Source organism: Papilio machaon, chromosome 15, assembly GCF_912999745.1.
Source record: "Papilio machaon chromosome 15, ilPapMach1.1, whole genome shotgun sequence".
NCBI lineage: Eukaryota > Metazoa > Arthropoda > Insecta > Lepidoptera > Papilionidae > Papilio > Papilio machaon.
This window is the reverse complement of record NC_060000.1, coordinates 2,028,155-2,054,400: the sequence shown is the minus strand read 5'-3', so window position 1 is coordinate 2,054,400 and position 26,246 is coordinate 2,028,155. Positions and strand designations below refer to the sequence as shown.

At 35.1% G+C, this 26,246-nt stretch overlaps 1 protein-coding gene across 1 annotated transcript; it reads right to left on the bottom strand.

The window, feature by feature from the left end:
• Positions 1-1,017: 1,017 nt before the first annotated feature.
• On the bottom strand, positions 1,018-25,881 carry LOC106720976 (protein jim lovell). Its single transcript, XM_014515786.2, has 3 exons — positions 24,883-25,881; positions 4,067-4,195; positions 1,018-2,256 (listed from the first exon to the last, which is right to left on the bottom strand). The coding sequence occupies exons 1-3, from the start codon at positions 25,607-25,609 to the stop codon at positions 1,610-1,612; spliced, it is 1,503 nt and encodes a 500-aa protein (XP_014371272.1). The 5' UTR covers positions 25,610-25,881; the 3' UTR covers positions 1,018-1,609.
• Between the last annotated feature and the right edge of the window lie 365 nt (positions 25,882-26,246).

Here is a 26,246-nt window from a genome sequence, read left to right as displayed (position 1 = left end):
ATAGAAAAGTGATTCATACGAATCAAAAACACAAATATAGTATACTATATAAGAGATATATGGTAATGTTTCTAGATTAATTTGGAAGAATATTAAAACACTTTAATACAGCTACACATTAGTGATGTGAACTAAACAATATTTACGATAAACACCTCGATGACGGTTCATGTCATATGTATCACTAATTATGAACTGATTGTATACAATTATCTAAAGCCAGGTTGGAATGATCCATTTACCCTAAACCTTCGTATTATTTACTAAAAATTATTTGAAAGCTCCTTTTTATTTGAACATTGAGTGCAGATACTTTATTTGTCTAAACCGGGCGCGCACTGTCATGGTAATGTTATTATGTTTCGATGACGTTAATGCAGTTCGTTTTATTATCTGTGATCGAAAACTGCTGACGTCATTTTGTCGACGGGACCACCCGAGTGATGTGTACCTTTGCGAATGAGAACACGAATTATCATTGGCCTACCAGAACGCGAGTCGAATTTATTAATTTTTTAGAGCTCTTACGAAGTTGTACGAACATTATTACGTAATATTTTCTAATATATTTATGGATTAAAAAGTTTAGAATTGTGGTAATTGAAATGGCAGTTGACAGCGGTGTGTTATTGAAATAATTTTGTTTTCGTGTGTGACTAGTGCGTCGCGGACTTCCCTCGCCTGTTGCGTCACTTATCGACATATCGACATCCGAACAGTTCACTGTTTCACTTCACTAAAACTACAACAATTACAAATACACTACTATTTACCATTTAGACACCGAATGTCTCCCTATTTACGGTTAATTTATTATAATTTCAATTAATTATCAATAACTATATACATTTAAAAATTGTTTATCATCGAATAATATCTAATATTACGAAATATTTTACAAACTTTGGTGAAATTCAGAAGTAAACTCGCACAATATAAAGTATATCTACATCGGAATCGTTTAAATACAAACATCATTAATTATTATAAACACAGCTTAAAAACAATAATCGGCAAGACGTATTTGAGATTCGCCATCGAAATATAATTACAGTTAAAACAATATAATTAATTATTTACGAACTAATGTCTAAATAAAATATAAGGAATGTCGATTTGGAATGTTAACAAGAGAGACGTCAGCCGCCGCAGCGGCCGCAACCACGATCACAACATATTTCATACTTATTGCACACCTTCAGAAATATTAACTATCATCTAATCACTTACATGCGACATTTTAAATATACATTTACAATATAAACATATCTTTTTAAATATAAATTTAACTAAGGTCAGACGCGGCGGACACGACGCGGAGTTTGGTGACTTTCTAATGTTCTGTTATGTGCGGACGGAACTGAAACTCCTTCAGTGTATCGCGGTCGAGTTCTATGAACTATATCTCTGAGATAATATTGCACTTGATAACTCAAAGGTTCGCAATGAGAATATTAGAAACGCAATACATCAATTTAATTTCAGTTGCGCCGTTTCTCCAGCGTGCCGCGCCGCGTCGCATGCTTTGAATAAAAATTACACATAGAGTTTGATCAATAGAGCACCGGTAGAGTCCCGGCATCTTTAATTACTAGCGATTTTGTTGGTATTAATCTTGTCCGTTGTGGTGCAGCAGTGTGCGCGTGTCTGGAGGGTGCGGCGGGTGCGCAGGCGGACGATACGAGTCACCCTCTTCATCCGCAGAGTTCTCCTTGGATCTGTCGCTCTTGCAGTCCTCCTCCTTTGTCACCCCTGACAATGAATCGAGCGCCATTGGCATTGACTGGTAGAGATCTCGGGCTTTGTCGTTAGGAGGCAGGAGGTGCAGCATGTTGAGAGGCATGGGGAAGCCGGGCGGGAATTCGGGATAGAAGCCTTGTTGGAAGGGGTTGAACATCGGGTTGGATGTGATGTCCGGCTCTGAGCTGGCGGGACGCTGGCCCTGGTTCTGGTGCTGGTCGTCTTTATCGTGGTGCTTGGAGGGGTGGTTGTTGTTATTGTTGCCGGTGTTGAGGTTGAGAACGTCGAGGGGCCCGCCGATGCAGTCTTTCCGAAGCTGCTCCAGCTTGAGGCTCTTGCCGTATTTGCCGCGCACATACATCAACAGCGAGTTGTACGGGATTCCGAAGATCCTGGAGGCCTGGCTGGTGGTCATCTTCTTGTTCCAGACATGCTGCAGCGCCTCCGTCAGCTCTGCATTTGTCCACGAGCGGGGCGGTCCACCGCGCGGCGCGCTGTGCTGCCCTTTAGGTCGCCCTGCGAATAAACAATCAATTTAAAAAACTCATTACACATGAAAATATTGGGAGGTATTATTAAATAAAACGTTGGTCGTCAGTTCGTTTATTGCAAACAGAGAAATATTTATGTTTTCGTTTTGTATATTCCCGAATATCGATTACAAGAATAAATTCATCGTGTATAAGGAATTAGAGCCCAATAAAGATGTCATGGAAAAGTTCTCGCATGCATTACGAAACGTTTAGTTAGTTAATTACATTACTGGGGGTAGAGTTTAGTGATTTATGATCGTCGAAGTGCGGGGGCACGACATGTGCCGTGTACCGGCGCTACCTAATACCGCTACCCGGGCTCGCTACCCGCTACCCAATACCGCTAATAGCCGTGTTTCGGCTGCAGCAACCGGTCGCGACACACGACTAAATGATCGGGTTACGGGTATTAATTTGAAACTTTCACGCCATCATAGGAATTTATTTTCATACATTTTAAAAGTAAGAAAGTATAGTAGATTTGTTTATTTTTAAATTTATTTCCACCCCACATTTCTATCTTTGTTATCTATTCCTCTCATTTTGTATTCATTTTCTTTTTTTTTAAATATATTTTGTTATTGATTATGTCCTTCAAGACCAATGAAATATTATTATTATCCAGAAGCAGGACATTACGACCATATAGCAACCAGTCGTTGGCGGTGACGTCGCTCTGCGTCAATCGTGATGTTCCGTCGGATCACGTTAACTCAATACCGATTGGTTTTCGAACGGTACGATATTTTGTCATTATGTTAATTTGTTTTCTTTTAATAGTCGTCGCAAGTCACGCGAAAAAGCGAGGGTGAAATTAAAAGAAGGTTTCTTATTGGGATGGCTTGTTTGTATTGTCTTCAGTCTTTGCGCTGTGACGGCGTCTCGAAACGTCTCTAATCGATCGACGTGTATTGTGAAAAATAGGGTTGCAATTTTTGTAAAAAAAAAACGTATTAAAGACATCTTATATACCTACGTAACAATTTGAATAAGACACTACGTTGTCTTATTCACAAATTATGATAATTGTAAGGTTGTGTTGCCATTGTACTGTGCATTAGACATTTTTTTTAGTCTTGTAGTATATAGTGGAAATACCCCACTTATTTCCCTATTAACACTATGATTTTTAACATTCTCTAACATCAATGTTACTTACAGAGGAAGTCAAATTTTCAATATTTTTTTGTTTAATTGCCAACCCTAGGTTTTGCGATGTGAGCGGGTAGTTGGTGCATTCAAATCGTACGTTCTCTGCTGGCTCCTATGAGATATTCATACACTATCTGATCATCTTAATAAACATCCAGAGGAGACAATGCGTGTACCATTCGCTGGCCGTTTCCGAATCCCGAGCAGCGTTAGTTAGATTATTTATCATATTTGCTATTGTTAACTGTTAAATGTAAAACTATTCAACTAACATTTCTAAAATCTTTACGTATTAATGCAGAAGAAGTTTATATTAAACTAGTTGTCGCTCAAAACACCGTTCGAGCGGAATTCAAGATAAAACTTAATTAGTAGTCTATGTGTTCTTCCAGTATGGTCTACATCTACATTCATCCATCCATCTAAACTTCGACATTAATAATATTCGTAAGGAGTAATTAAAAAATATCACTCCAAATAGAACTAACAAAAAAAAACATATCGAGTCCAAAAAAAATTTAGCAAAGATTATTTTTCCTCTTATAGTCAGGCCAAAAGAATTGATTTACAGAGATTATTCAGATTCAGAGACAACATACGTAAAGGGCAAAGGGCAGCTTGATGATGATCGTAGTACTTACATTTCTTCTTGACGTTGGTGAAGAGCTGCGCGTCTAGTGGAGGCGCGCGGTGTTCAACGTCCATCAGTGGGTACATCTTGTGCTCCATTCCCGGCGGGAACAGCCCCAGCGGCGACTCGATGCCGAACACTATGCAACAAACAAAACACATTTATTATTACAGATAACAAGGATTTACGAACAAAAGTGAATTCAAATCGTATTATTAGCAAGTAATGGAATATGTCAGTGAATCTTTTAGTCGCTAAAGATGGAATATGCTGCTAACTACCGCATTCAGAGTCGCTTAATGGTTACTTAAATCTTATACATTTCTCTTACTAATAGTAAGAGAAATGTATGCTATAATTAGTTCGTTTCTGAGACAAAAATCACTGTATAAAACATATTGATAACACTGTTTTGTCAAAGGTAATCAGACGCATTACCATATGAGTTTCACCGGATATTTCGGTGTCAGAAACCGACGATAAATCTAAGTTAGACTACGGGATTATTTAAGTTACCATACAACGAATGTATGTAGGCAGCAAGTGACAATAAATTTATGTAGGGCCAGAGCCGCACGATGCCCTGGCTGCAAGGATAAGAGGTTTTAACTCTACGTAACTAATAAAACGTGAGAATAATTACCGGATGGGATACATTATGTTATTGCACTAATATTTCGTTGCGCATAATTACGGTTGTTAAACTCTTAATAGTACAATAATCGTAAAAGACTACGACACTACTAACAGAGGTATGTATACATATAAATTTTACACTATTTATACTTGTTTTAACATGTTTTAAAAGCTTTATATCTTTGCTAATTCGTAATTCATCATTCGATCGATTTACTTTTGAAATCTAGATGCAGTTAATTCTTTAATTTCAGGTCTTAGCCATTAACATTCTATATAACAATTAGATCGAAACAACCATAATTTTCTGTGTACTTTGATGAAATGTTATTATTTAACTATCAAAAAAACTATAACAAGTCTTTTTAATAAATTAAGTTATGTACAATATTTATATTAACATGCAATATATCGCGCTGTTTCTAAAACTACATTATTTAGATACGAATTATAACGGTATTGATTGAAGTACTACGTATAGTGAAAGGTGCCGGTCGACCGTACCACAAAACCTTGGAAGAAACATATAGTTCAGCTACTCGACATTAGATGGCGCTATGAGTATTACTGAACTTTATAAAATTTAAAATGAAAAGCTTAATGGTTGGACGTGTTTTTGAAGTTGTTGTTAATCATAATTTGTATTGTAAACGATTTAATGTATAGATAAATCAATAAAAAAAATTGTTATTTGAAAAATACATTTTCTAAATTAACTTATAAAAAAATTACAGAAGCATATAATTTTGTATGCAGTACTAAGTATGATATTAACTCCTATGTCTATTTAATTCGCTTTAGAATTTCTAAATCTATTGAGATAAAAAAAACGACCGACGAAGGGAAAATTATTTCAATATATGCTGTGTGGAATTTAATAAAATATTAGCGTACATTTATTTATTAGCTACATAAACGGCTTATTCAAGTTATAATTAATTTAAAATACGTCATATACCTCTTTATTAAGTAGCCATTCATTTTCTACTTACATATTAAAAGCATACAAAAATTCAACAGCTGAAAGTGGTATTTGAAAAGAGTGAATAAGGAAAATCGGTCTTTTGCATTAATTAAAATGGTTCTTTTTCTTTACGGTATTTCATTGCTGTACATTATGTGATGCAACCTGCATATATCTGAGAAGAAATTCAAAGATATGTGTGAAGTCAACCCGCACTGGGCCAGCGTGGTTGACTATGTCCTAGTCACCCCTAACTTGGGGTAGGCTCCCTCAGTAGGAACGTATAGTGAGCTGATGATAATGATGCCACTATCTAGTATTTTTAACGTAATTTAAATTGGCTGCAAGAGTTGAACAAAAAAAATATGTATAACAAAAATCATTAATAACTCTTTTAATACATTGAGATGCAAGTTGATGATTTGTCTATTTGATTTTAATGATAGCTGCTTCGTAGGAGCGCAAATAAAGTGCTATTGAAATATCTACGTTGGTTGTTAATAAATATAGTAAGGTAGTGCTGAGGCACATCTGTTCGCCGCGAGTGGCGCTGAGGTGTCCGCATTGAAATGCGACAAAATCAATAACGACTCCAGGCAAATTGAGAGGTCCTACACTATTCTCGCTATTTATGTTATATAAAGAAAATAAAATCTTTTTTATTAAAGGTTTAATATATTTCTCTCTTTATAGATTTTGTTGCGTTTTGTTTTTGCTAAATCAAAGCAGAAATATCTGTGAAAAAGTAATAGATAGGAATTATAACTTTTGCTTGATCGATCGCTAAAAAAGACACACTAAAAAAAAAGGATTGAAATATTACTGGATGTTAAGTTAAAGTTGTAATTGAGTTGTAAAGTACTTTATACTTTGATGCTTTATTTATTGTCTACATACAACTGCTATCATTTTCCATGTTTGTACAAAATGAAATACAAGGCAATGTTTAAATTAAAACAAATCTTGACGCATTAAATCACCGGCTCCAGAATACGGCACATGACATTTACTTCCATTCTACATTGATGATAAAATTTAATTGACCACTAAAACTAAATATAAATTAATTTTCATCTCACTGACTTAGTGCGCTATAGTTTTACATACACTTAATGACCATTTATAATTTAATAGTCAACCAATCTATATAATTATGATGACAACTTTACAGTAAAGAATACATCGAAAATATGGCTTTAATTTCGAAACCGTGTGTTTTTACTTTTCGCCACTAGATGTCGCTGGGAGTAATTTTAATACCGAAACATATAGAACAAAAAAAAATTAAGCAAAAAAGGAAGCCGACTTCATAAAAAATAATCTCAAACAAAATGCACTAAATGTAACAAAATAATGTTATGAAAACCCTCTAACGTAAGAAAGTTCTCTTCTTTCTTGTAACATGTCTATATTGTATAATTATTGTTATTTCGCAGTCGGTTTCGACCTAACTAGACTATTTTTTGTTGTTTCAGCTTCTGTCCAATTGAAATTTTAGTCTCAACTTTTAATATATTAAAACAATTAAGGTAGTTCGTTCAGGGAACAGATTTGTGGATTGTTGCTAGAAATTGTAAGTGCAATCTGAACTTTACAGTTTCGACAGCGTAACCTTTGACCATTCCTTTGCTCGTTATGAATCACCTTTCATAATTGGATTTCATATATTTTATTGTTATAAATATAACTAGATAAGATGAAATTTGTTCAATTTATACTTAAAAATAGTCTTTGTGTAAAGAATACAGATAAATGCAAACCTCTGAGGATAATTATCGCAGTATTCTTAAAGTTAACTTCAAAATAGAAAACAAACTTATTCAATATGAAAAAGAATACAAAATTGTTTGATTCAGTAAAAACAAGATTTACATATGATACATTTGTGTATATACATTTATTTTCGGTTTTTTACCGGTACAAAATGTCGGATATCTCCGCAAAGAACGCATAATTCTTGTCAATCGCAAAAGCACTCGTTATCTGCGACACTTGTTATTTACATAATTAGCAATCATAGTTTGGTGTATGCGTATTGCATGGAAATTAAACATAAAATTTATGTTTTTTATGTAACGCATAATCACAGCTATAGATAGAAAAATTCTTGTTATTATTGTCATAAAATTATAGATGAAATAAGGTATTTTATTTTTTTGACAGATATTTCATATCTTGTGAAAGAAAAGAGTTTTATTATAACAAATCACGTGATTTTATTGCATATTATTAGCAAGACTGGAAAAGAAATAGGTTTCAGCATTGAACTACGACGTATATAACTACGAGTATCAATCAAGAAATTTAAAAATTAGGTGACGGTAATGGCCTAGAGAATAATTTTTCTTATAAAATAACAATTTCTCGGAAAATAGATTATAAATCTTGCGGTCAATTAGTTGTGCTGGTGACGGCTGACGGTGGGCGACGGCTTGACGCTTTCTAATTCTAGACTATCGGACGCCTTCACAGAACTATCCGACCATAAACAAAGATTTACGAAACACACCCACCGTCTGATACCAGACGCAATACGTTCGCATTCGATACGATATTTTTTCGTCAATTTCACAAGTTTTATAACAATTGCTACATTTAAAACAGTTTCTATTACAATCTAAAGCTGACCGATTTTGTGAAACGTTGTCTCGAGTCCAAGTTCAAAATCGATCCGCATCCCGAGTGAATATTGAAAACGAAAACCCAAACTTCACAACCCTTCCGCGACCATGTGTAACCTTGTCGAACTTTACCCCATTCATTCGGATGTCACGCACCCTCTCTCTCTCTTACACGGTACGCACATGTGTTGTTTCGTCTCACCTCACATGCGAAGTATAACCCGACCGAATTTAGGGGACAACAACATAGGAGGAAATCGTTCGGAAAGGACGACGTTGTGTAAGTCGTGTTTTTAGACATACATGTGACGTCGTTTCGGAAGGGTCGTCATTGAGGGAGCAGGCGCGGTGCAGGGCACACACGCGGCGCGGGCGGATAGGCGCTGACGTATCGAGGTTGTGTGGGAGTCGCCGCGTGTTGTCTATGGTCAGGCCGCGGCCGGAGCGGCGCGCGTGCTCGCCATTTATTTTGCAACGAGATTTACAACTATAACTGTAAATTAACTTTATCGAGCGGAGCCGAAACTAGGTCGTATGGAATCAGCATTAATTATATCGTTTTAATCTCGGGACCGATGTCGGCCCGTACAATAGATCACATGATAGATAGCGGCTGAGCGAGGACGCGAAAGTAATAATAACCAGTGCTATAACAATCGTAAATGTGAAGCGAACGGGTTAATCTATTGTTTTTCAGAGAAATACACGTTTACCGATGTGAGGAACGATTAAAGTGGAAAGAAGTCTAGGCCGCGGCGATGGGCAGCGTATCCTTGCATTGTTCGAGAGGATCGCGTGACCAATACGAGTCCCCGTTACATAAATAATCAGGGGTGTACTGCACAACGCGCTGTAGTGCTACTGCTAGCTACGCTCGCCTATTGTCTCGGCAGAACGCCTTGAGGTTTGATTGGAAACGGTTATGGAAGAAAAATTACATCTTGTTGAACTCGACCGCGTTTAGACGTACCATTATGATCGCTGACACAAATTAAATAATTATTATAGACGAGACGTGCATATATTGCAATGCAAATTAGCATTCTTATACTTGGATACTATAAGATTTAGTAGACAAGCTATTTCATTACAACATTAACTTTGGTCGGTTTATATTTCAAATGATAATCTAGGTATGCCGTTTACTTTTTGTTTCTTTACTTTTCTTGACAAACTTTGAACAAAATACAACGGTCTAAACTGAACTACACAACTGAACTACTACAGAAAATATGTATCCTGAAAATATTAGTAAGATCTTATATTTATCTATATTAAGGCTTTGTATGATACTTCTTGTCCGCTTAAATAGGCAATATGAAATGTACATGTACAAGGCTATGTCATTCCGCGGTTCCGGGTTCAACGACGTGCCAAATAACACTAGAGCGAGGTACCCAACAAAATCCAAGCATGAATCATTCTAAATAAGTGACTGTATGAAGTGTTATTTGTGAATGCTCGAGTACAGACATGCACACGAATTCGTTACAGTTTAATATTCTAAAAGATATCGAAAGAAAGTCAATTTAAACTTTTTTGCAAGTCTGGCAACACTGACACCTTTCAACAGTTATGTAAACATAACTTAATACTGGCAGAATGTTATACACTGCTTGATTTATTATGCGGACATTTTATTGACTCATTAAAAAGTTAATTGAAATCGATGTATCGCATTTATGAGTACGTTTCACATCAGCATTAAAATATCGATATTTTTTTACGCAATATCGAGTGAAAGTCGACATCCCTATCGTTAACGAGCAGATTAGTGCGATCACACACGACTGTGGCGCCTGGGAGAGTTCATACAAATAAATTACAGCCTCAAACGTGTTAATTTCGTAAGCTCACAACCAATTTGGCTTTTAGCTATTGAAATGCGTTTTCTTTACTTTCCATATTACCCACATCTCGTGTGAAGCTGTTTGGATCGCTATTGTTTTTTGGAAGATTAACAAAAAGGAAAGGCCGCTCATTTGTCCACATAGTGATGTGTAGAGTGCCGTCATTATATATTTGGCTATTAATGTATAAAAAAATACACAGAAAAAAAAACTTACATTAATTAATGTAACTTAACATTTCATTAACCAAATGATCATCATTTTTCAGTTTTCAATCATGATTATTGAATAATCTAATAATTCGTTCAGTAATATTGGCTACTTTAAATTCGAATTTTCATAAATATTTGCTAAGTGTACCTATTGTTAAATTGTTGCTAGTATAGACGTTATCGATGTCTCGAAATCGATTAACAATTGACAGCGTCGACAGATCACATCACTATTCTAACTGTCAGTGATGGCGCTTTAATTTCAATCCGCCATTTTTTTGGATGGCCGCTCGACCGCGCCTGTTCACAACGCGGCGCTCACACTTATTGTGAAATTGACTATTGTTATTTTAGAAATCGTTGCTGCTGTGCTCTAATTAGATGGATTAGTATTCGATTTATTTTTAAATTGCCTTAAGAGATTGATATTTATTGAATATGGTATGCTTTATTAAGTCTTGGTGTGAGCAGAACTTAGTTTTGAGCTTCGAACAAAATACAAAATTAAGAAGTTAAAATTTGACAGTAAAAAAATTTTAAACAAATATTTCTTAGTAGATAAAAAGGAAGAAACATGTTAAGAATATACGCAATAGTTTCTAACTACATCAACAGACACTATATTAAAATAACCTAACTCTTGGATTTGTCCCAACAGTGTTGGCCGCTTGTTGGGCCAACAATAATCGGAGTAACATTCTCCCACATCGGACATGTATTACGCGGTTGCGGCGAACGCTTCCGTTTCGTATGTAATCTGTCCATGTGAAAATAAGAAACACTAAACTACTGCGGTTACTCGCGAGAATCGATTTAAACATGCAACGATACGAATAAATAAAAATCGATTATATTCCGATATCGACTTTCTCTACACGACAATGTTGTATGCATTGTGTGAAATTACATTTATTCTTCGTGAAGGGATAGGATTTAATTTAATGTTTGTCATGGATTTAATTTAATGTTTTCCCTCAAAGTTGTTTACAACAATTGTAAATAATAATTGAATTGGAAAGCTGCTTAAAAGTTAGAAAGTTCATTTACTGATCTATTTGATTTGTTTTTTTTTCTTATCAAACGAACACAGATTATGCAAATGGAATGAGTTACGTTGCAATTATAACGCCTTCTTTGTTTTGTTATGGACAATGGGCTTTAAATTATTATTACACATGCCTCGTCATAAAAAATGTAATGTGTGCAGTTCTTTATAAAATTACTTAATGTATTAATGTTGCTAATTACTTCAATTACATAAAGCAATTAAATTGAAGTAAAGTGCATTTCCTAAAAATAAAAATGTAATAATATTGAGGACAGTTATATTTTTTTTTACTTAAACATACACGTATTTATATTGGTTACCTTTTCCAAATAAGGGTTGTCTAGAGAATTTATTATTTAGGTTGAATGATAAATTAATTTACTTGCGATTTCCAAACACCACAGAAGCATCTTATCATCCCTATCATTATGAAAAAAGAGAGATACCAATATTTTAATGCTGCTTACTTATTATGATTTGATTTAATTAAAATTAGAAGAGAAAACCTTTTTATTATTTAACATCGACAGTAATTATATGCGTCTAGTTAATTTCATATCTGCCACAATTAGGGTTGCCACCTATTTCGATAAGCATAATGCATATTCGAGCTGAGATTTTGACATTGCTGTCCTTCGGTCAGAATGTCAATTGACTTTTTTTTTTCGCCGATAGTTTTGGTCTACGTTTATTGAGAGGCAGCCCTAGTCGAATGGAGAAGCCTATTGATATTAGATGATGTATAAAAAGTTTAGATTGAATCCAAATTGCTGTTTACGTGTGTGGTTGCGGTTGAACCACAAAAGTGATTCGGTCTCGACTCGCCGACGCTATTGAGTCATGTGCACGTGATTCATACGTTCCCACTTAATATTTTAGTATAATCACTCTTTACAACTAATATTATTAAAATTACCAGGAACTCATAACAGCGTAATAATTCATCGTAAATTTTGAATGCATTTGTATCTTGTTTACGTAGACAATGCGGTTTAAAAGGCGACGAAATATAAGTGCGAATTAGGTACACAAATACGTCACAAGTACAATTATGTACTAATCGTTTCTGAGACCTAAATCTCTATATAAAACACATCGTCATTCCTGTCATTATCTTTGACAAAATAGAGATAACAATATGTTTGTTACTTAGAAACCCACGTAAGTACCTATATTTTGGAAAGATCAATTCACTTTTTTCAGATACTAATTTGTATAACTTATTGAAACTATTACATTTACAGTTGTTTCATTTCATTTGTCCAGATAACTGATAATTTATCGTTGAATCGAGAAAATATGATACAGAATTCACGAAAAATATGACATTTTATAAGGTCATCATGACAAAATTTTAATTACGATTTTTATTGAAAATTCAGTAAACAATTATGCGATGTCGTAAATGGTTTTTTAATTTTATTTCAATTCTCATGCGAGTATAATATAGATAATGTGCAGATTGTATTTAAGTTATAAATACGTTTACGGTCTAAAATTGTGGTTTCCCGCATTTTGTTGTGGCCGAAACTTCACAATCGTAGGACACGTAATCTGATTTCGATTTCTTACCAAGCTTTTTGTGGCTATAAAAGTAAAGTCCACTTTCGGACTCCAGCTCCCATTCGTGTCTTTTTACGTCTGTATTTGTGGCTTGTGTCGTTTGCGGCTTCTTTGTGTGAGAGAAAATTAAATTTTTCTTCATATTTCCTTTAAGAGCATTTGTAAAATAAAGAAATATTAAAATATAAAATATATAGAAAGATGCAATTCTTTTCAATTTTATGACACTGTCAGCAAATAGAAGATGGTGACATGTAATGGTTATACTAGTAAGCTTCGTGCTTGTTAAACGTGGTCGTTTATAACTTTTTGCGCGCTTCACTTTGCGTCTTTTTGTCAAAATCATTTAGTCAGTTCCGAGAAGCGATCGGTGAGCTTCGTGAAATCGATTGAACTGTATAACTAGTTAGTTAATAACGCAATAATTCGTTTACAAAGTATGAAGCGTCGCAACGTTACGTCTGCGCTTTTCAATTACACCAACAGATGATTGTTATTAAGAAGAAAATATACTTTAATAAATATGACGGACAAATTTGTCGATGCTAAATAACTTTGGCTTTATAATTAAATTTAATATTGAGTTCTAATCTATGCATATGCTTCTTTTATGCAATTAATTCAAAAATATGTGCTAATTTCAATCATTTGAATAATTAAAGTTTACATATGACGTTTCCTAAATCGAGCATAGATTATAATTGCTTTTTAAAGTTAGTTTCCCGCTCAATTCCCATGACGCTTTGAAATCGACCAGCACATAGATGCATGACGTGTAGTTTTTTTACGTCGAGTATTTTTTCTGTTTTGTCTATGCAGAGAGATGTTGTGTGCCGCGGTCATTGTGCCACACCGCGAGACATTCATTCGCGGCAGTTTCCGAACGCAGTCTTCGTCATCTCATTCACGAGCCGTTCATTCAAATTCATTAGTATTTAACGCGAGGAATTAATTTTTGAACGTCGTCGTCGTTACACCGCTACCGGTGATAAAAGGCGAGTAATAATCGAGTGAAAGGGAACGTATTCAGAATGAATGGATTATGGAATATTAATTATTATCTTCGGCGCTCGCAGCGGGTAGATAGGATCATGCATGCGCATCAATCTCGCTCCGAATTGTGTGTCGGCACCTCTTTATCGCGAACAAAAAAAAAATCGGGCAGAGCTTTTTCACATGGTCATGTAGCTGCACAATAGTCGGCGGGCATCACTCTTGTTATTAAATTCGTATAAAATTAAATCTAATGTGTGACTCTTGTTCCGGTTGCGTGATGAGAATTTCGGGTAACTGTTCTTTGTTTTGAGTTGTTCCGACAAAACAAATACCTTTTCCTTGTAACTTTAATATATTGTGATATTTTTTTGTTAAGAGAATTAACACGCATAGTTACTTTCCTTTAAAAAAAATATGACAGATTAAACCAATGTCTAGATTTGATTTCATTTGCTTTGCAGATCTAAATCATTATGTTCTGTCGAATTTAATATTTGATGCAAATACATATTCCAAGTGAACAAAGCCCAAGTAACGGGCACTGACTGAGCTTAGCATATATTCTCCATGATTATGTATCTGATATAAATCAGACTTAATGTGTTCCGCACCTACATGTCGGCTGCAAGCTGAAAGTGCGTAGGCGAATAATGATATTTATCTATACTTATTTTCCCATTACTCACAGTTCCGTGAGTAAACGCGCTTCGTCAACGGAATAATTACATATTCACATATGTTGGCGTCAATACGCGTGTGGCGTGCACTAACACAATGCTTGCCGCGATTTACGTAATTATTTATATTGCCACTATTTCCCGCGGTTTTACATATCCGCGTCAATCACGCCAATACGAAGGTGCGAGTCACACGCGTCTAACGTATGCGCCGAGATTATGTGGAACTGTTCACTACGTCATTGATGTGGTTTTTTTTTAAGTCGGGATAGGCAAAGATATTTTTATCGTTCATCCACGTTAAAGTTTTTTATAAGTCTGTCATGGTTCAGTTTATTTTTTTTATTCTTGGAAGCACTTGAAATACTATTCAGCCATTCCAATTTTTTTTTATTAATACTAATTATCCTTATCATGGGTAATGGTAGAATTCAAGTCGAGAAATTTTATAAAATGAAGTTCATCACATGAGATTTTTGCCTCTTTCATATTTGTATAATTTTAAATACAATGCCGTAGTAATTATGCTAACATTTGTGGTCGCAAAGAGCATTTGGTTAGTTTGAATGGAGCGCGTGTCCCCGGCTCTCACCTTTCACGATACTCACCTGCTAAATAAATTGCGGCCGATAGAAATGTTCACATAAATTATTGTTACATTGCGCGCTCCGTATCATTCGAGTGAAACGCCCACTAGATTTCCTCGGTGATGGAGATTAAACAAGTCGTTTAAGTCGCAAAAAGACTCGCTCGATGGAAAATTATTGCCTTAACAATGCTGTGGTCAGTCCCATGTGAGTGGCAATTACTAGAAATAATCGTCAGTTAAATTTATACTTAAGAGTACTTTAGATTACTTGATTGTTGAAGTACGAACATGTTAAGAAACAAGTTGTGTACAATTAAAAAAAAAATTGGGTAATTTTCAGAATGTACAAAATGTTTGTTATCTCTGTACTTCAGGTTATGGACTACGTCGGATTTATTATGTTTTCAACGCTTATTTATTTAAGTATATTTATTTTTTGAAAGTTGGTACTTACGATATTCGTTGTAAAAAAAAATAACAATTTCATTTACGTTCGTGTTTTCATTTTTAATGTTAACAGTGGTTCTTGTTTTTGTGAACGTATCAGTTTTTGTGCCAGTTAACAAAAGCCGAATTTATAGCCGGTTGCATTTCACAAAATATTGCAATAGAATTATAAACGAAAAAAAAACATGGATTACAAAATTTTGTAGTAACACAAACTCCATCGAATAAACATTACATGTAAATGTTATTTTAATCATTTTTATAAAGAATTTTAGTGTAAAATGTCTTATTATTTGAACAAATTTTAAATTAGTTTTAAGAAATGTTAATCCAAAAATTATTAGACTAATTTCGATTGAATTTGCGGAAAAATATCAATGCAGTTTCTCTTAATTTCGTTTTTAATAGAAACATGACTTGAAAAATGTAAATTTATAAAGATAAAAATGGCCGATAGTACAATAGTTTTGTTAGAAAATATTACAGTATCGTACTTCTTTTTATACCACTAAAGAACAGTAAAATCAATTGATAATATGTTACGCCAGCTAATGATATGATTCCCTTCGAAATTAAAAGAAATTTTCAATGCCCATTAATAAAATTATTTGATTTTAACTCCAAATTATCTTATTTACTTCATTTTAGCTACTTTTACTTTACTCCAATAGAAGACGTTCTTGGCGATTCTTAATATATTCCTATGTTTTGACCTCCATTTTATATAAAAAAAAAAAATCACTACACTCTGATATAGCTTTCTAATCATACTAATATTATAAATGCGAATGTTTGGATGGATATTTGAAGGTATCTCCGGAACGGCTCAACGGATTTTGATAAAATTTGTCACAGATGTAGAACACAGTCTGGAAGAACACATTGGCTACTAATTTTTTTTTTTAAGTCCGCACGGACAGAGGGACGGAGTCGCGGGCGACAGCTAGTAATAACATAAATATTAAAATAGATTTTAACGTTTCAGGGTATACAAAAAACAGGGGAACATAATTTTCTACTACACAATTGTGTTACATATTAAGTTCACACGACAATTTAATTGATAAACAATTTAAAGTGTTGTAAGAAAATAAATTGCTTACCATACGTATAATGCGTATTGTAAATAAGACAAAGATACAGTTTATCGTATGCAATATTAGTCCATTACACAGTACAATAATATGCGATTTACGACATAAGAAGAGAAAGTTCACTTCGAAACAGGGCTCCTCAAGCGTGGTGGATTAAGGGCCACATTTATTTATTATGCCATTAAATATAATCAATATTATTTATGATTTAAATAAATTAATCAATTTATCAACCGGTTTTTATTTGAAATGATATTTATCGTAATTGTTTAAAGTTTAATTTAAAAAGACCAATCAAGATTAGACTGTTTGGTAAACATAAGTTTGAGAGTCTGAAATTTTTCGAAGTCAATAATAAATATAACTAAAATTTACATATAATCTAAATGTCTTTATTTAAAATTATTGGTATTTATTCAATAAAATAGAATTGTATACTAACAAATTTTACAAGGAAAATAACTTATAAAACTGTTATAAATTCTTCTTAATAGGTTTCTCAAGAACCCTTGACCTTATTATCAAATGAAAACCGGGACATTGAAAAAAAAAATTAAATCAAAGTTATAGAACTGTAATTTCACAAATATTAGGCCGTATAAATATTTGCGGGCCGTAGATTGTTAGCCACTGATTTAATCTAAAGCTATATAAATTATGTAATGCTATTTCTGTATAATGTGGCCACTGATATAAACCAAATCAATGCAAACAATGCCTTGTACATTATAAAAGAACTATAACAATTAGTTGTTTCTAATCAAGCAATTACATGGCGAATAATTGTTTTTACGGTGGGTTTCCACTGCCGATAAACGAGTATCATTTATCTTTTAATGTTCAAAGTTAATGCGGATAATGAAAATATGTTTTACAGGTGGTCTATACTGTTGGAAAACCAGGTAATACCTCTCGTACCCTCATACGGGGGCTAAGATTTGATGAAACTGCGCCCTTAAAAGCCGCGTCAAAGAGTAAACATTGTTTACTAATACCGAAACCTACATTTGTTATCTTAATTTTTCTCAAGGAGTGAAAGGGAAAACAACATGTTATTATAATTGGTCAGTGGAAACAAGCGATAAGTATATATATATATTATGTTGTGTTTGTCTATCTATAAGTGGTATCGTAATAAAAAAGCCACACGTGCTGTAACATGGCGCCGCAAAAAACCTTCGTATCACAATCAATGTGGTAATTATAATTATCACTCGCGAGCCGATCTCACTTATATACCTTTGAGTATAGAGAAACGGACAAGACAAGTATCAGCCGTTGTAAGATTTAAAATCTGGAACTTTTCTCTTGGTTAGGCAAAGATAGCAATCACAAATGTGAAAATCATGCTGACAATCTTAATGAAGACGTACACAAATTTATGCACACATAATTAGTATATACATACAAGAATGTTTATTAACTGTTTGATTCTATTTGAAAGAGGTTAATGCTGTTAATGATAGGTCCTGTCATTTAAAAGTCAAAGTAATCGACACAACATCGTATACTTGTGTTGGCTTGGTTTTTAATAAAAATAAAAATACAATAATTCCATAAAATAATTAGGTTATATATTAAATTATGATAGATAAAAAAACTTGTTTAAATTTAGTTTTGTAACGCACTAAACATGATATATTTGACTTGCTTTTTGATATAGTAGTTAAACAACTATGTTCGAAGTTTTTTAAACATGCGTGCTTCAAATGAGCTTTAACACAACTTTAGCATTGGACATATCGTTTTTAATATTATTCATATGCATATTTTAAAAGATACATGTTAACAATAGCTCCAGATTTCATAAACAGTACCTAAATCTAACACCTAAATATTTACAAGAACTATATGTACTTAAACTTTACTCGGTCAATGTATTACACTACAAAGGGATTAGACATCTAGAATTAGTTCGTAAAATGTATTATGGGGGCGTTCACTTTCCGTCATGAAAGTGAATGAACCGGATTTATATTGAAACTAGAATTCGTCCGCGACTTCGTTAGCGTAGAATAAAAAATATCCTACGATATCCCCGCGTGCATTAGCTATTATCCTGTAAAGGTTCCATCTATATCGGTGCAGCCGTTACTGAGATTACAGATAACAAACGCGGCCTTGCGAACGCAAACATCATGTGTACAAAATACGATTTTTTTTCTATATTACATACAGGCACTCCAATTTTATTAATATGTATAGATTTAGTACGAGCGATTTCGTTAAATTAATAAGTTATTAACTTCTAAATTTACACAAATAATAACAATTGCACAAAATTAAATCGTGCAACATTGTTGTATGAAAATAAGGATGTTCTACATAAATTGGTTTCGTGAAAAAAAGTAGTACTACAAAGGTACACTACTACAAGTAACAAGTGGGTCACTAGTACGAGCCGCGAAGTCGGCACATTCAATGTAAATGCGCAGGCGCAGCACAAATCCAACTCTTGTATGAAGACGGCAAGAGTATTTAAATTAACACGAGATTTATTATCTGTTGGCGCTTTTCATTGATGGAAGTGTCAAACTGTTGCACTTATAGTCTTCCTAAGTATGAGAAATCCATACTATGCGAGTGCTTAAGTAAATATTATATGACTATGAGTACTGCCTTAAGTCAATTAGAGCAAACATAATACCTACTAATAAAAATGTGCTCAAATATTGTATCAATTCTGCTTGTTCTAATAAGTTAAATTTGTTTTTAAACTTATATATTATACAAATACTAGCTGTCGCCCGCGACTCCGTCTGCGCGCAGTTAAAAAAAAACTTAATTTTAGAAAATAGATAGTAGCCGATTCTCAGACCTACTGAATACGCATATAAAATTTGGTAAAAATCGGTAAAGCCATTTCGGAGGAGTACAGTAACTAACATTGTGACATGGAACTTTTTTATATTAGATATATGAAAAGTTTAAAATGTATACCATCATTAAAATGTGTTAATCAATATTCTATACTTCATTTATATTAAATCCATACATGTCGACTATTTAATTCTATAGTGAAAATTTTGAGCATAGGATTAGAACGGAAAATTATGGATTTTTTTTTAAATTTATTATTATGCAATCTGGAAAGGAATTGAAATGAATCCTAATAAAATCAAGCACTATATAAATGTATCTGTGCTAGGTAACGTCTGTCACCCTTGCGTGCGCGCAGTAGCTGTCAATGTCGCTGCGCAAAGTTTTTGCCGGCACGAAGGCCAGGCGCCGATGGTCGCCTCGCGTGTCTCGTGAATCCATGTCACCATGTTACTTAGAATTTACAAGATATCGTTATTAAGCTAAGCTATCTAAGCTGTTTAATTATAAGTAAATATAATTTTTCCCTATTGTCTATATCAGAGATTTAGAAGCGTTTTTTTGTCGTACTCTCTACACTCCGGCTGCTTTATTTCTTCTTTAACCTGTGAATATTCGACTTTATTATACGCAATTATTATATTACCGGGTCTCCCGTAGAATTCACATGACCATCTAAACCACTTTGGGAATCAATGTTCTATATATCCAACTAATTACTAAAGCGAAGTTTAGATAGATGAAAACTAAACAATGTTTTACACCAATTTTTGTTAAACATAAAAAAAAATCCGAAATTAATATTACAAATCGCAAACAAAAGCTAAAATTATATGATTCTTTATAAAAACACAATGTTATGACAATCTACGAGTAATATTCAATATTCAAGTTAACAAGTTAAGATAAAAAAATATATTGATTCGCGTTTGTTTATTAAAAATCTACAATTGTGATGGAGCAAGAAATCGACAATAGTTTGGTCTCGCTTAATTCTTCACATACAATTCGTTTAGGAAATATTTGGTAATAAACAATATTGCGCAGTTTGCTACTATGTTTTATTCAATTTCAGAAAATAAATCAATGTGTTTACCAAGTACAACTGTGGGTTTCTGAGACCAACCTCTGTGTAAAACATATCGTCATCCCTGTCTTTATCTTTGAAAAAAACAGATAACAATATGTTTTAAATGGAGATTTATGTCTCAGTAAGCAAATTGTAATACGTGATTATTGGTTTATTAACATGCATTACCACTGTCATGAAATATGTTCAAACGCTTTTCTATCTCTCTTTTTATTATTATCCAATTGACAAGAGGATAATGTTTTTCCCGTATGTGTAATTTGTTTTTATGTATGTGGATTTGTATGTATCTAAATTCTATTGTGACAACCTAGAGCGTAAACGACTCAACCGATTTGAAAGAGTGAAGTATCGATTCGTCTTATTTCCCGGAGTGCATAGGTTATATAACATGGGCAAAATAAATATAATGGACGTAAGAAAATTTAGTTAGTGAAAAACGCGGACGAACCTAACTCGCAATAACATTTTTACATTGCTAAATTATTTTTTCAATGTTTTAGAGTATTTAAAAAAAAATTGACAATGTTTTTTTGCAGTGGAATCACGGTTACGAATAAACTATTTGATTTGTACGTGTTCATATAATTTAAAGTGATTTAATATAAAATGTTATAAATCAGCGTTTTGTTTGGTTATCCTCATGACGTCACTAATCGGTTTCAAAAAGTTCAGTTAATACGATGGCAAAATATTTTACCACATTTAACCGTATTATATAACTTCGACAAAAATTCTGCGAGTAAAGTTACAAAATTTATAAATACAGCTAAAAATAGAATTATAAGTCAGGAATGACGTCTGAGTCTATTATTGTCACAAAATCGAAGTTTGATTCGTTTCAAGGATAGTCAAAATGTACACAACTAGGATACTTACACATCTTTTGAGATTAGAGTTTGTTGCGATAGGGTGGTGAGAGAAGTCATTTAACTATGAAACAAAAGCTCAATTTAGTTTTTACACATTTTTCTAAAATTGATTTAAGGTATTAAAGTATTTTTTCTAATAAGAGATTTTTACCCTTCAAATTGTTTTTTGCTAAAAAGCTTTTATTAAATTGATTCCTAAATGATTATTTAGTATTATTTACATGCGGCTTCTGTAAGGTAACATAGGAGTTACATAGACTAAACTATTTTCAATAAATTCGATAGGTAATCATTTAACGTGATGATAAAGGAACCTAAGTGTACACCTAAGGTGTCCAAGTTGACTAAAGCCACACATTCAGCTAAGAGGTATCATCATTACGCTATATATATTAAGTTTGATTGTTTTAAAACATAAAACTAGTAGCGTATGACATTTGCGAGTTATATTTACGACATAATGAGGATAATGTCCACAGCTCACTGGGACTTTCGTATCCCGAATTACTTAACGTCTATTCGGGAAGTCGGTATTGTGATTGTAGGCACTGCCAACCCCTTATTACATTTACGTACCGTCATTAACCGTAATCAAGGTCCCATCACACACGACGAAGGAAACAATAAAGTTCATTTATTGAAATAAACCATGGACGCACCAGCGCCATCTGAGTACTCACAAAGTTTATGACGATTTGAACGATTAACTTATAGAAAACTCTACTATCAACATTTATTATTTAAATTAGCTTACGAATTATTGAAATTATAATTTAATATTCAATTCTATTTTATTACACTGAGCGCTGGAACGGGATGTATTCTTCATAGAAAATAATACGTTCCATGACGTTTATTTGAGTCATTGATTGGTCAAAGTCTTTTACAACCTAACTCTGATAGTGTGCGGACTCAAAATTTATGCTTGAAGGATCAAATATTTCGCAATTCAATGTATGTTGAATTTTAAAGCTATCCGAACAAAACTAGACAAACAAAACGTACAAATAAAAAAAACATTAGCCGTGTCATTAAATCATTAATGCACAATTTAAAAAATGATACTCGCTTAGTAAGAGTTAAGGCAATTTAGATTTGGATTTCGAAATGAACTGACAAGTGCGGAAACGTTCAAAAACTCCCCCTTGTATTTTAGTTTCCCCACGCACGTCGCGAGGTGAGTGCGTACAACCCTTTATTACTATTAGGGTTGCCACTTTATACGAATTAATATCTGCCTTGCGACGTGCTTTTCATAATATTGTTTATGGTAATTCAATAGTTTTATTTTAGAGAAATAGCTTAAATCTTCTATGGATTATTTGATTTTCTTGTGTAATATATTTAGTATCTGAAATTTAACTCTTTAATTTATTTTTCTTTTCTTTTTCTTATAAATTCTTTTAATAATACATATCAAGATAAAAATATGAAATTATCTAATATATAAAATTCTCGTGTCACAGTTTTCGTTCCCGTACTCCTCCGAAACGGCTTGACCGGTTCTCATGAAATTTTGTGAGCATATTCAGTAGGTCTGAGAATCGGCAAACATCTATTTTTCATAAACCCCCCCCCCCCCCATTTAGTTTTTTTTAACTGCGCGCGGACGGAGTCGCGGGCGACAGCTAGTATCCATATAAAATTTGAAATTATATTAAGCTCTTAAACAGTAACAACACGGAATTTGCCACCTGTAGAGAAGTTGGGAAAATAAAACTTGAACGGTAATATCAATAAGAAATTTAACAAAGGTAAAGCCTCTTAAATATGTGGCAAATGTTTGTCAGCCCTGCACAATCTACGCCTATTAATGCGCAATCAAGCACTCGGCACATACGTAAAACCGAGGAAACAATAAAATAAAATTGACGTATAAAAAAAACCACTCCCTGCACTAATTTCGACGATGGACTCAACTCTCGGTAGAAAAACAAATCACGAGCACACTAGCAATATAATTTACAACAAAATATTATGTTCTTTAAAACAAAAATTTGCATTTCCTTACAAATTACTAAGAATTCAGATTTTATTTTTATTAGGTAACAAAGTTATAATTTTTTTTTCGATAAGAAACTGGCTGGAAATAAAAACGTCAAGCTATTTCAAATATTCTTGTTTTTGGCAGAATTTTCTTTAACTAAAGATTAACACGAATTAAAATAACATTTTAATAGGTTATCTTTATCAAATAACTTAGGATAAAATCAAAAATAAAAACTAGATAATCGACACAGTTATTTATCAAAACATAATAACCCACCTTTCCAGCATTAATTTAAAGAGAAAATGCTAATTATATGTAATCTGGTATTAATTAATAGGATGTTTGGCACCGTATTATAATCTATAGAACGCTAAATGTGTCACAGATTAAATATGTCGCCACTTAAGCAGGTAATGGACCGTGCAGTTAAAATCCTTTGCCTATAAACTGGTCGACATATGAATGGGTAATCTTAATTCTTACGTGAAAGTTGCATTACTCTTTGTACAGATAACATTTTATTATTAGATATTTCAATAGATTCTTTTTTTTTAAAATAATTAACCGCGATTTTAATTATTTTGTAAGAAAGTTATAATGCAAAAAACAAGGTCCGACTTTATTTAACGCTTTTTTCTCTACGAAAGTCTAAGTAATAAGAAGATATTTAGACTTAGGCAACATTAACCCAAATGTAATTAAAAATACCGGAGAACAAAATCATATCAATGATAAGAGATAAGACTTTTAACACAAATAAAATTGTCGAAAGATTTTTTTTTTTATAAAACTGCTAAGCTTAACAAAATTACAGAAGTCATAGCTAAAGTTAAACGGTGATGTTGTAAATGAGATGAATAAAATGTTGTAGTGGCGTTAAGTGCAACACGCGCATAAAGTGGCCACAGCATTGAATATAAATAGCTTTGCATCGGTCATGCAGCGACAATGAGTGAACGAGGTCAGTTTTTGCTGGTGATTATTTATTTACGAAGTAATTATCCATCCACAACGGCATTGTTACTGACGACCTTACGTTTTTTTCTATCTCGCGGGTGAATAGGTGGTCCGTATATTGCACGGATCGACGTCAATTTTTAAATGGCCAGTCGCAATTGACATTATTATAATCATTTTTTTATTATTGTAAATGATCTAGTTTAAAGTTTATTAAATCTAAGTTATGTTATTAAAATTATTACGATACGTTGTCATGTTATTAATTTTACAATTGAAATGAAGGTAATGCAAAATTAACGAACAAACTTCGTATGTGGCCGAAGGAAACATGAATTATTTAACATCGACATGCAAAAGTAATAGCAAGCGAGATTTAAGGCATATGTGATGGACTTACTGTGAGGGGGCGTGAGAGAGAGCGCGGAGACTCCGGCCGGCGGCACAGGCGGGAACAGGTCCTGGTGCGGCGGGAACATGCGCGGCGGCGGCGGCGCCTCTGGCTCCGGCTCCTCTGGCTCCTGCTTGTGCGAAGGAGGCGAGCGTGGCCGCGCCAGCCGCACCGCCTTTAACCCGCTCGGCGACCGCCGCATCGACAGGTTCTCGGGCGTGTCAGATTCCCCAGAGCGGCGACGTGGGCGCGCCTGCTTACGGCGCGGCTGCGGGCTGGCGGGGCTGGTGGGTGGCGAGGGCGCCGGCGTGGCGCGCGCTGGGCTGCGAACGGGACTGCCAGCCGGCGACCGCGTGCGCTCGCGTTCCTGGTCGGCCAGCCCGCGCACTTGCAGCGACTCTCCGGCGCGTATCACCGTGCCCAGCTGCTCCTGCGCCACCGACACCTCGCCGCGATACATAAAGTCCACCACGGCCTGCACTTCCCATCCTTGAAAGTCTTTGAGCACGATGACGGGGTGCTTGCACGGGTTCTCGCTGAAGATCCTCCGGAAGAGTGGGCTGCACGCGCCTAGCAGCACCTTGTGGGCGCGTACCCGCCGCTCGGAGCATACCAGCGTCACGTCGACCAGCGTCTCCGCGTGCAGCAGCGCCTCGAAGGAGCGCAGCAGGTGGGCCTGGTGGTTGTTCCAACGCAGGCTGTAGTGCTCCTCGGTAGCCGGCGGCTTATCGTCCATGGCGCGGGCAAGGGGCGCTCCTTGTGGCTTGTCTCACGCTGGGGGCGCTAGCGCGGGCTCCTACGGCCCGTGTCCACCCCGCGGTCGACTCTTTCGTTTAGTAGTTTGTCTGTCCGGCGAGGATCTGCATCGCACGTAAAAGTTTGTTTAGCACTGCACGGCACTGTGTGTGGGAGCGCGTCGGTCGTAAGGCGGGTGTCGCGGACGTGTGTCACGTGCGGCTCGCGAGCGCGGAGTGAACGTGAAGTGAGCCGGCGCGCGGTACGGCGTGCGGCGTGCGACGGAGTGTCGCGAGCGCGCTGCGTGCGCCGCGGCGGCGGGCAGTGTCGGCGGCCGGCCCGCCCCCGGCGCCGCCCCGCACGCACACAGCGCCGCGCCCGTCGCCGCGCACACCGCGCACGCCGCGCGCCTCGCCACCGCTCGACAGCCCGCGCGCGACACACGTGTCATATGACGCCGACGTCGACGACGACGCAATACCTACTCACATGTGACGCCTACTTCACTACACACACTTTTACATACCTACGGATTCGAGGATACACAAAAAGCACGATGAATACCCAACAAATCGCTTAAGACATAAACTTGTGTATGGTACAAAATAAACAGGCTTAACATCATAGTTATGTCAAGA